Source organism: Microcebus murinus, chromosome 2 (assembly GCF_040939455.1).
Source record: "Microcebus murinus isolate Inina chromosome 2, M.murinus_Inina_mat1.0, whole genome shotgun sequence".
Taxonomy (NCBI): domain Eukaryota; kingdom Metazoa; phylum Chordata; class Mammalia; order Primates; family Cheirogaleidae; genus Microcebus; species Microcebus murinus.
The window spans coordinates 76012411-76024926 of NC_134105.1; the positions used below are offsets into that span (position 1 = coordinate 76012411).

Genomic DNA, 12516 nt, shown 5'->3' on the forward strand with positions numbered 1-12516 from the left:
ACAGTGAGCCAGTATGGAGTAGGAGTTTTAAGAGGTGGCTTGAAGCTGAGTTGCTGGTTTCTACCAGTTTTTGGCTTTTTCCTCTGCTCTGGCCCAAACAGGGATTTCTCTGCAGGTTTGGGTCCTAGAATGGCAAGATATTGAGAAGAGCTTCAGCCAACCCACAATCACCAAAATGTAATATAAGTAAAAAAATTAAGAAATGTTATATGCCACTGAGATTTTTAGGGTCATTTGTTACTACAGCAGATCTGACTAATACAAATACCAAATCATAAATAAATAATAAATGGAGGACATAATAAATACTCCAGCAACAATTCCCAGTCACCTTTATTTATACAAAAGTATATTAAATAAATTATCGCAATATATACAAATAGAACAATATTACCTATATAAATAGAAAATCCCCATATATAAAACCTTTTTAAAAATGATATAAATATTTATAATGCTGACCATAGACGCTTTAAGTACCTTAAATCATAAACTCTGTATAGTTTGTTAGTGTAGTAGTCTTATAAAAATATAGTTAGCTCTCAAATGTTTAATCATCACCATATAAGTCAGTTAAAGTGCTAAACTCTAATGCATATTAGAAAGGTACCCAAAATAGAATTCTTCTGCATTTAACACATTAATATAAAATTTGCCAATTGTTTTGAACTTTCAATATACTCCTAAAAATAAAAAGAGCCTAAACACCATATTACAGACATATGTTAGAAAAGTCCACCTAATTTCCATTTTACTTGCCTACACAGTTTGAAGTCAGGCTCTTGAAAGCCCTTCAAAAGTCCACCCAGGAATTTTTAAGGCATTTGTTCGTTTGTTTTTGCTTGGGTGACCTGGTTTCTCCCCGAGTACAGAATATACAATCTAAAGCATGATATGTGCAAAGGTGCCATAGTGTTAAAAATTAAAACATTGGTTGTACCGTTCATTACATTTCAAAGTGACTAATGCTGATGTCAAAATAAGAATGCTAATTGTAATGACAGGGTATCTCAAGAGCTTTTTCAAACCCAAGGGTCTTCATGCTCCAAAATACTCATTTGTGTTTCCGTATATTCTCTTAAAAGTTCTTGGTCACAGTGCAATACAGCATTTGCAGTACTCGGCAGCTGCCACAGCATTTCCTTTATGCAACGTTCAGTGGGGAGTTCTCCTTCCCGCTTGTCCCTGCTCTTGCCTTTCTGCACTTGTGTAGAGATATAGACAGGACGATGATAAGGATGATGACCACGAACACCACTGCTCCAATGATGAAGAACATTTCTGAAAAAGAAAAGGCACCAAGTCAACTTGGAGAGCTCAAATCCCATGTATCAGTGGGCAGAATTGAGGGCATAACCTCAAATTACACCAGCCTGCTTTTGCACAACTTGAAATTTCTTTCTTCCACTCTTTCCACCTCGCTTAGGAAAGAATGTGTCAAACCCTGGGTGTTTTAGAGCAACTGACAATGGCTAAAAGCATTTAATGGGCATTTAATAAACAATAATGTTCACAGAAAAGATACACGTAGCTGGAAGTAAGAACAGCTGTTGGAAACAAGTGGCTAAAAACAGTGCTGAATTTGGTGGCAACGATGATAGTAGAAGATGAAGTGTAAGTGCAAAGAGGGAGGTCCCAACAGCTACCAGGACTCAGGTGAAGAAGCGATGATGACTGCTGGTGCAGTAAGAATGCTTCATGGTGGAGGTGGCATTTCAAACGCCTCTGGAAGAACACATGGCAGCAGATAGAGAAGGGGCAGAAGCAGAGACCTGGGTGTGCTCAAAGGCAGAATTAGAGTTGGGCTTTAGGACGATGCCCCTGACGGCTGTGAGTAGGATGGGCCAGAGGGGGTGGGTGCAGGACCAGAGAGAAGAAGAGCCCTCTTCCTCTGTCAATGGCAATAAATAGAAGGGAATAGTTTATGTAAAAATGTTTTACATAAATATTTTTACATAAATAAAAATGTTTATGTAAAAAACATAAACATTTTTATGTTTATGTCTCTACTAAAAATAAAAAAATGAGCCAGGCATGGTGGCGCATGCCTGTAGTCCCAGTTACTCAGGAGGCTGAGGCAGAAGGATCGCTTGAGCCCAGGAGTTTGAGGTTGCTGTGAGGTAGGATAAAGCCACTGCACTCTACCCCAGGCAACAGAAGTGAGACTCCAAAAAAAAATTGTTTTAAAATTTTTAAATCCCATCTTAGCAAGGAGCTAGGTCATCATTACTATCTTCAGACTCTTGTTCCCTGAAAGTACTCAGAGCACGTTCCCTATAAAGCCTGTGGGAGATTCTCAGGCTTTCAGCCTCAGGCATGTCTGGATGCCCACAGGACTCCTAGTTAGGGACTATTCCTCAGCCAGTGTGTCCAAGCTCCTGTGTGTACACATGGGTGTACACACACGTGTCAGCCACAGGCATGTACACGGGTATGTTTGATATACTCAGTCCCTTCCCTTGATAGGTTAGACTCTATATTCTTATGGCAACAGCCCATAGCCACAAATGTCTATCAAGTGCTACTGCAGCTGGTCTAGAATCGCTGCCCCCTCCCCCCAACACAGATCAGAATTTAAGAATGAAAAATGCCCAGAGAAATCTGTGACTTGATGCTAAATCCTAAACATGATTTGTGTACCCAGTGCTCAACAGAGAATTTGGCACATGGTGGATATTCAAGAAAATGCTTGCTAATACAAGGGAGCAACATTTGGAAATATTTCTAAATGCTTAAAATCTAAGAGTACCAAAAACAAAACCAAAAAAACATCTAAAGCAGTTGCTCTCTGAATAGTTAACAAAAGAAGGACATCGTGGCTCTAGGGTGGAGCTGGTCCTCGAAGGCACCCAGGCCTCCCAGACAAATGACAGGCAGAGCCACTCACCTCTGAATTCACCTTTCCCTTGGCTTGTGCACTCAATGAGGCTTTCTGGACTCTTCTGGTTAGTCCTTCGGGATGGAATCACCGCTTGAACACTGAAACAGTAGTTTTCTCCTTTATCCACATCAATCAAAAACTCATTAGTGTTTGTCTTGGCTGTTTTCTGTGAAAAGATAAAGAGTTCTTAATTCATCTGGGCTCAGAGTGAATTCTTTTCCCCTTACTAAGTCACTGTGGAAGTAAAAACCTAAGCTCTAAGCAGAGCGTACACGGGCATATGTGACATATGAAGGATTAGAAGTGACTTGGCTAATCAGTTCCCCTGATCACTGCTAAAAATGCCTTTTCCAAGACTGAAAATATCCCATTTAGGTATATCCAGCCCAGTTTATCCCCTTCAGAAGATATTAATGTCTGCAGTGAAGAAAAAGGAAATATTAATTATTGAATAGAAAACAAACTTTGTCTCTGAGCTCCTCTACAGACAGAGAAATGTGGGAGTTGACGGGACCCATACGGATGATCTGCCCAGCCCCCGACGACCCTGGGTCTCCGAGGGGCCCTGCCCAAAGTCCCAAAGCAGATCAGAGTCTCAAGTAGAACCAGGACCTGTTGTCCAGCCCCCACCCAAGCAGGCTCCCCTCCCACTCCACCAAACCACCCGCTCGACAACCCCCATTCTGCTAGTTTTGAACTGGGTTCGAAGAAGTGGGCTGTAAAACCCAGGAGTCACAATTTAAAACGAGTCATAAAAACATGAAAAAAATTCTCACCTTTCCTGTACTTGAAGCTTTCCAATAATAAAGCGTATAGTTTAGGTCCTTGCCAAAAACATCCCGGAGGCTCAGGAACGTGCCATTCATTCTGACTAAGGTACGTGCATCTTGTACTATCACCTTCAGTTTTGTACCAACTTGTTCAAAACTCTGAATTGTCGGCTGTCCAAGGTTTGCTGAAACAAAGGAAATGAGCTTGGGTGGAATCAAAGAATTCTATACAAAGTAAAACCCTATTTATCACAGATAACAACGTATCTCTCATATAAAACCACAGCATTGAATCAAATCCCTGATAGTAGCAGGCTTGGTGGCACCAACGCTAGATTCCAAGACTACAGGACTCTGTGGCAGTCGCATTCCCATTGTCCAATGCTCAATGGGAAGGCAATGCGAGCCACAGGTGTAATTTTAAAGTTCCTTGTAGTCACATTAGAAAAAGTAAAAAACAGGTGAAATTAATTTTAATAATACATTTGATTTAACCAAATACAGTTGACTCTTGAACGACATGGGTTTTAACTGCACAGGTCCACGCACACACAAATGTTTTTCAGTAAATTTACACCAAGTGTAAATTTACACTGCCCCCCCCACCACCACCTCCTTCACCTCTTCCGCCTCTGCCACCCTGAGACAGCAGGACCAACCCTCCTCCTCCCCCTACTGCCCCTCAGCCTGCTCAGCACGGAGACAACGAGAATGAAGATCTGTATGACGATCCATTTCCACTTAACAAATAGTAAATACATTTTCTCTTCCTTATGATTTTCTTAATAGCACTTTCTTTCCTCTAGCTTACTTTAGGAATACAGTATCTAATAGGTGTAACATATAAAATATATGTTAATCGACTGTTATCGGCAAGGCTTCCTGTCAACAGTAGGTTATTAGTAGTCAAGTTTTGGGGGAGTCAAAAGTTTTACTTGGATTTTTGACTGCACAGGACGTTGGCAACCCTAATCCCAGCATTGTTCAAGGGTCAACTGTATATATCTAGAATGTTATCATTTTAACATGGAATCAGTATTTTTCAGGATGTAGTGTATATTTCAGACATATTGCATTAGCCATATTTCAGCTGGTCACTAGCCACCTGTGGTTAGCGGCAACTGTATCGAACAGTGCAGTAGTGTAAGGTTCCACATTCTAGGTACAATAAATCTAGGGCTGTGGGCAAGCCCAGGAAATGTCCTTGGTACCGCAAGGAACTGGTTTTAACCACTGGGTCTTTATAATGGCTCAGTTATTTCATGTGCTTTGGTTGAATGACAGTAAAACAAACACCAATCCTGTGCAAGTCACAGGCCAAAGTGTGTGTGTGTGTGTGTGTGTGTGTGTGTGTGTGTGTGTGTGTAGACATAATATAAATATACAAAATATTTTCTGCCTTGCACCAATGATAGACGTGAAGTGGGTTATAAAAAACTCAAGAACTAAAAGGAAAGTGTAAGGATGTCATCCACTGCGGGGAGAATGAATATCAGTGATCCTGCAAAGGCACTGGAGGTGACTGTCAAGGTGTCTGTACTCCAGCCTTTCGAGACACACAGGCAGAGGCACTGGAGGGGTTTGCCTCTGGGGAGGCAGTCACAGTCACCTGGGCAAAGGCCCCCTATTTCGACCTTCGAAGTAGGTACTAAAAGAGTATGGATGGTTCATTATCCATCGACCCCTCCTCACCACCTCAACCTGAGAAACCGTTCTCTCTCCCTGGACCGTCACAGGGGTAAATATAGAAACACTAATAACACAACACTTTCATTCTAATCAGCCTGCCTTACAAGAGGAGTTAATTTCACTCTTCCCAATGGGCCACATGTTTGTACGTAAAATGCCCAGCTCAGAACCACAGTCCTGAGATAAGAATTTAAATCTCCTGCTGGACGTGCATTCTCTGCATTCCCTCACTGGATCCCTGGGTTGGCTCACCAGGGCACAGGTCCGGGAGGAACGGAGTCCACATTTCCAAGAGCAGCGTGAGGGAGGCAGGCTGGGAGCTGGGCAGGTGCCGGCACACCACGAGACTAAATCTCGGCCAAGTGATTGGAAAAGGTCAGCGAGCCTGATTATGGGCTCAAAGGGAGACTGGACTTTCCCCATGGATCTATGACTGCCTGTGCAAAATCCTAAACTGGAATTTTTGGTATGATGATGGGACAGAAAATTCAGGATGTATGATATACATAAGGGAAAGCCGAAAGCCCAGCCGTGGTGGATTTCCTACCCCTAGCACCACCACCACCACCCCACACGCACATTCCACTGGTTACTGGTGGGGTCTGGGGCCAGACTGGTGGAGACAGTTACTTGATGACACTGTTATCAACTCCCAAGTTCACATGCTGTGAACCTCCTACCACATTTGGGCTGTGTGAAGAGGGCCATGGTACTTAGCAGTATCTGAGAAAGAAGATGTGTTCATGGATAAATATTTTTTATCTAATGGCCTCTAAGGGTCACAAGAATTTTCAGAAGTTTATAACAACTGGAATAAAGGTATTAGAAACCGAGCTACTTACTCTCCAGGTAAGGTGTAAACTCGGGGGAGTTCTGAAACGGAGGTTCCCCCGCAGAACCCACGGCGTCTACATTCCCTGCAGGGTAGGAAAGGACCCGTGCCAAGTACGTCTGCCTCACGTCCTGCACGATCTCGTCGGTGAGGTCACATTCCGTGTCTGTGGTGTAGAAGCATTTGCTTTTCCAATTTCCAAATTTAGAGCTAAAGAGAGGAAGACAAAGAAATGGAACATTATGATTTGCACCCAACAGGACAGATTGATTTCTGGCTGCAGTCTGTGATGACGACAAGAGCTCCACAACCAGTCCCGACAAGGCGCTTACTGTGCTGAGACTTGTTTTGAGTCCTCACAGCACCCTGGGGATAGAGGCTCTGTAATTAGCCCTGTTTTTTTACAACAAATAAGACAACTGAGGCCAGGGGTGGTGGCTCGCACCTGTAATCCTAGCGCTCTAGCTACTCAAGAGGCCAAGGCGGGAAGATCGATTGAGCTCATGAGTTTGAGACTAGCCTGAGCAAGAGCAAGACCTCGTTTCTATCAAAAATAGAAAAAATTAGCTGGGCATGGTGGCACGCCCCTATACTCCCAACTACTCAGGAGGTGGGGGCTAGAGGATCACTTGAGTCCAGGAGTTGAAGGTTGCAGTGAGCTATGATGATGCCACTGCACTCTACCCATGGTGACAGAGCAAGACTCTGTCTCAAAAAATAAATAAATAAATAAGGCAACAGAGACAAAGTGAGATTGAGTGACTAGCTAAAAAAATCACACAGCTGGACTTTGAACCAGACAGCAGTTTGACTCCTGGGGCTGTGCTCTAAGCCATTTTGTTAAATATCTTCCTTAGAATGTAGTGCTTTGTCATGGTAACATGGGAGAGAGAGCAATTCTCCATCAAGATCAGTATATCTACTTATTATATCATATTACATTGTTTATTACATCACATTCTATATTCTAAGAGAACACAGTCTATAGAGTAACAAAATCTGTATAATAACATATTATATATATTATAGCCTATCATGACCATTATTAGTGTGGTTATATTAATCATTTATTGATTCTATGCCAGGTACTGTACTGGGCCCTTTACACATGTTACTTCATTTGATACAATCATTCTAAGAAGGTATTGGATATTTTTTTACACATAAGGACAGTGAAGCTCAGAAGCACTAAGTAACCTGACCAAGGTAACACAGCTAAAGAGAGGCAGAGCTGGGTCTGTTCGCTTCATCATACCTCACTTCTGCAAGGTATGAATGCATCTCACACAGATTGCAGAATTATGATACAGGTAGCCTCTGTCTAGCAAAGTCTGAGACCAAAAGGCTTAAGACAGATCTTTCCTTGGCAAGACATCCTTGAAAAAGAAATAATCTAAGGAACTTCTACTAAAAATGAAATTCTTCTAAGGAACCAAAAAAAAAATCATAGGTCAGGTGTCACTACAACTTGAACCATGAACTTCTATTCTCTGGAAAGTGATGATTATGCTGCTCTTCCTGTCCACGTCATCGACTGCCACAGCGCAACCCCACTTGCTCTGGATCTCTAGAGCTCCTTGCCGTGTGCTTAGCTCTCCCTCCCCTGTCCCCCAGCACAGGTACCTCCAGAACACGCTCGATTGATTCAGTCTGCTTTGTACCTGGGTCCGAACTCTGTGCTCCTCACCAACAGCAGGGCTTTAGGGCCTTGCTGAGTCTTAGTTTGCATTTACAGGTTGAATTAATACACCATTGGGGGTAAACAAGTCACCATATGGATTCAATTGTCTAAATCCATACACAACGGCCATTAATATGTATTATTTAAAAATTTGAACTAAATAACAAGGCTGATTTGGGTAAACTTGTTCTTTATCCTAAAATGCACAAACTAAGATTGATATAGAAATATTTTGGCTTCTTATATTTCAATTTTTAATTCTAATAAAAGTAGAGAGGCTATTTTTGGTCTAGAATGATCAAAATACATTTTTATTATATCATTTCCATGTCAAAAGCGAATGAGAACGCGATGATTCCTTTCCATCGCTATGGCAAACGGCTGTTCGCACACCAGGAGAAAGAAAGACTGCATTGGCCTCTGCAGCTGCATACGTCTGACAGATACAGGATTTGGTTCCTCCAGCTCACAAGCAGGGACTATGCACTCCACGGCAAAATTTAACACAAAGGTCTATTCAGTACCACTGTGAGTAATAAATCATGCTAACAGGTAACGAAGGGGCAATTCTGTATAAATTCTTCAGAAGGCCATTAGCAGCATTAACACTTTAAAAGCCTTGGAGATTCCTCTAGGCATTTCCAAACCCCGTGATTTGGAAATAATAAAAGTCCTTCCTGAGTTACTAAAAAATTCCAATGGAATACAAATCGTCATTAATTTAGTTGTAGGTTGTTTTCTAGAAGCTTTGTAAATTCAGCTTTAGAATTCGGAATATTCCCATGGAATGACTATAACAGATGATGGTTTGGTGGTAAGGTCTGAGCCAATAACATTTTTGCAAAGAGGAAGATGCAGCCAGAGCTCCGGCAGGGGCTTCAGCACAGGTGCCTGTGGCTAGAGCCCGGCTTCCGTAGTGAGGGAAGGGAAGGAGGCAGGGAAGGAGCCCCAATGAGGAGAGGCAGTGGGCAAGGCTTTCCTCCCTTCTCCTAGCTTTGGGGCCCCCCATCATACTGGGCTGAGCCGTCTGAGGACAGGGTAGTGTGGCGTACTGGGGAGATCTCGGTTCCAGAGCTGGCAAGGGCACTCAGCATCAGTGCAGTCAGGAGTGAATCCCTTCCAGGGCGATAGTTTCCTAGTCTGGAAAACGTTTGCTCTAGTCATTTCAACAAGGAATCCCATTTACCCCTGGGGCAGGCAGGTGAGGCGTGCAGGTCTTACGCAAGGCTGATGGAGCTGCTCCCAGGCCCTCCAGCAAGAGTGTGGGCAGAGTGCCCTCATCCGCAGGAGCACCCTGAGTCTGCAGGCACCCCAAGCTTAGCCCTGTGAGTCTGGTGTTTGCAGATGAGGAGCTGTGCTCATTTAAATAATGGCGGCCTTATAAAGTCCGAGAGCTTAAGAGTTAACAATGGCTTATATTTAAAAATCAGGTAAATCATAAATACATTCCCACATGACCCTAAAACATAAGGCCGAATATATTTAGGAGGTAAGCGTTCCTCCCCAAATCTAATTTTCACTATCCAGAAGGAAAATTGGTTACTAAAGTAAACTTCAGGTCTGTATTAGAGAAATTACTTACTAATTCTCAATCAGTGGAATCTGAATTGACACGTTTGACCATAATTGTAGTCATTATCTCAGGTTATGACATTCCTTTCTCTCTCTCTCTCCAGATACACACACACACACACACACACACGCGCGCGCATGCACGCACGCACTTGAACACACAAATTCTCCTCCCTGTTGGTTTGGCAATAGTCATCATGAAGATCATTTTGAAAAACAAGAACATCCACCTAAAAGACCCACCCCATGCCTAGAACATTTTAGAGACCAAACACTTGCCAAGAATATGGTGAAAACCATCAAGGAAGACATAACCTTTAGATTGAATGTCATGAATTACTGGCTCCCAGGAAGAGCTGTCGATCAGAGATGAGACCCAGTGAGCAGAACAGCCCAGACAGCGGAGGGTGCGGACAGCGAAGTGTTTTTTCGAGGCTCCGTGACTCACGAATTTGGCTTCCTCCACCAAGATCATGTGTGCTACCAAATTTTGATTCACAGAGTCCAAAGATTAATGAATCAAACACTGCTTACGGGCAATGTATACATCAGAATTCCTCCCCACCTTTTCCCTAACTTGTTAGACATGGCTCACAGTCTAGACGGCAAAAGAAGACATCTGCGCTTAGATGAGATTAATCTATCATCCATGCAGAAGCATACTTCAGGGCCTACTCAAGAAGGTTCACCTCTCCACAGCTTATACTAGGCTTATGAATATTCCCATCATTTCCAAAAACAATTTAAACATTCTATTACTTTAAGACCCAGAAATGTCTCAGGCTTGATAGAGTGTAACACTGGCCAGCATATTACCATAAATGCCCTCTTCTTTGCTTTTTGTTAAATAATCTCATGTAGTAATCAGCTTTAAAGACATTTGTGGGCCAGGAACGGTGGCTCACGTCTATAATCCTAACACACTGGGAGGCAGAGGTGGGAGGATCGCTAGAGCTCAGGAGTCCAAGGCCAGCCAGAGCAAGAGCGAGACCCTGTCTGTACTAAAAATAGAAAGAAATTAGCCAAACAACTAAAAATAGAAAAAATTAGCTGGGCATGGTGCCGCATGCCTGTAGTTCCAGCTACTAGGGAGGCTGAGGCAAGGGGATTGCTTGGGCCCAAGAGTTTGAGGTTGCAGTGAGCTAGGCTGACGCCACGGCACTCTACCCAGGGCGACAGAGCAAGATTCTGTCTCAAAGAAAATAAAAAGAGACATTTGTGTTCAGCATAGGAGAGTAGAAACATCAAAAACCTTAATTTTCTTTCTTTGTACCTCGCTTACCTTATCTGAACAGTGTATACATGATTGATGGGCTTGGGTTCCCACTCCAAAATTGTCTTGAAATTAATTGATTTCCAAGTTAAATTATATGCTTCCACTACATCTGTAGTGCCTTTAAACAACAGAGAAACATCTATTATTATGTGTACTTCTCAGCATATGACTTTGAGTTGACAGTATAAAACATCTTTTCCCCTTCCATCACCATAAACTTCACATTTTGTTTTTAACCACAAAAGCTTCATTACTGAATTATCAAGAGAAAAAAAATTTCAAATTTTTTCCTATTATTTTCTCATGGCAAGATCTACCTTATCATCCATGGAAATGAGCAAGGATCTTGAAATCCTTTGAAATTCTTTATGGGGAAAGGCCTCTCATAACCTGACCAGGAAACACAGCCCAGAGCCATCAATGTGCCAGGGTGTTCGGCCCCCCTTGGGAAGTCCAAGATTCAGGTTCAACCCACCAGCGAAGGCCAGGTAGAAAGGGCTTACAATAAATTAGGGAAAGAGGCAAATCCCACATGTATGAGAAATTAGGACTGCATACATACGAAAAAAAGCCAAAATTGATTCTTTCCAATTTTATCTGAAATGTCTCTATACTAAAACTTCCATAGAGACCAAGGTGGCTGTGTGGCGGGTCACACCATCGCATGGATGTATTCAATCAGCAGCTTTATCATTAAGGCCCGCTTTGTCACCAGGCAGCAGGCCCCAGCTCTGCACAGCCCCAAACACAAAAAACAGGCATATGGGGCACGCACAATGCCGTAGCTGCTCCGATCCTAGCAACAGTTGGCAAAAGGATTGCCTACCCCTAATTCTAAAACAAAGACAACCAAGAAAACACCAAGGCTGCTCTTTATTAGGAGAAGACGCACATATAATGAAAGATGACATCCAAACCTTCGCACGCCGACCTGCGCAGATGCAGACCCACGTCCCATCACCTTCAAGGTCGTGACTCCCTGGGAAAATCTTTCCCCGGTGTTAAAGAGGGAGCCAAAAACCCGCTTATGCAACAACAATGGACGCCCAGAGCAAACACCTCTAGCAGAAGGGGCAGCCGGGCCGGGGCGCCAACTACTCCCGCGACTCCCGCCGGCGCGCCTCGGGGCCCACGAGCGCAGCCGAGTCCTGCAGGCGCGGGGGCACCACGGGGCACCCCGGGGACCCAGGGCGAGCCCGCTGACAGCCAGGACTGTCCCCTCCCTCCCACGGGCAGCGCGCCCCGACTCCCGGGAGCTGGCGCTACTCACCTGAAGCGCTGACCACCTGGGAGAGGACCCAGCCGAGCAGGAGCGTGCGAGCGACGGCGGTCCCCTGCGGGACCCGGGGCCAGGCAGGAGTCTCCATGTCCACGAGCTGGCGACGAGGTCAGGTGGGTTCCGATGCACCCGGAGGCTGGGGAAGGTGGGCTTTAGGCACCCCAGGCAGGCCAGAGAGAGCGGGATGGGGCGCGGGGAGCCCCGAGTCTGGGGAAGCCCGAGCCCCGCGCGCTATAAAGGCCGCGCGGACGCCCACGCCTCGGCCGGCCCCCGGCGCTGCCCCCGCCCCGCCGGCCTCCCAACTCCCCGCCCCCGGCCCGGGTCACTCGCCGTCGCGGAGGGCGGCCCCGGCGAGTCCACACCCCTGCCCCGCCTCCTCGCCGTAGGAAACTCCGGGACCCTGCAAGGGGTGACTCACCCGTGATTCAAACGCGCCGCGAGCGCCACGCTGCCCTCGCGCCGCGGGCAGGCCCAGGTGCTGCGGGGGCCCAGGTGTCCCCGGGCCCCCCAGCCCTCCCGGCCACCCAGGCCCGCCG

The 12516-nt window shown here is 44.9% G+C and overlaps 1 protein-coding gene across 2 annotated transcripts; it reads right to left on the reverse strand.

Moving 5' to 3' along the window:
* Positions 1-309: 309 nt before the first annotated feature.
* Positions 310-12224, reverse strand: F3 (coagulation factor III, tissue factor). 2 transcript variants are annotated; one of them, XM_012790975.3, is made up of 6 exons: positions 11972-12222; positions 10708-10819; positions 6183-6382; positions 3658-3836; positions 2888-3047; positions 310-1281 (listed from the first exon to the last, which is right to left on the reverse strand). In XM_012790975.3, the coding sequence occupies exons 1-6, from the start codon at positions 12066-12068 to the stop codon at positions 1145-1147; spliced, it is 885 nt and encodes a 294-aa protein (XP_012646429.1). In that variant the 5' UTR covers positions 12069-12222; the 3' UTR covers positions 310-1144. The 2 variants fall into 2 exon arrangements, with proteins under 2 accessions (XP_012646429.1, XP_012646431.1); XM_012790977.2 differs by lacking the exon at positions 2888-3047 and having other exon boundaries at positions 11972-12224.
* Between the last annotated feature and the right edge of the window lie 292 nt (positions 12225-12516).

Coding starts and splice junctions, on each gene's coding strand:
- F3 (XM_012790975.3), bottom strand. CDS start 12,068: ATGGAGACTCCTGCCTGGCCCCGGGTCCCGCAGGGGACCGCCGTCGCT. Junction 6,383..10,707: donor GTATACACTGTTCAGATAAG/GTAAGCGAGGTA, acceptor TCCTCTCTTTAG/CTCTAAATTTGGAAATTGGA. Junction 1,282..2,887: donor AGGGAAAGGTGAATTCAGAG/GTGAGTGGCTCT, acceptor TTTCTTTTTCAG/AAATGTTCTTCATCATTGGA.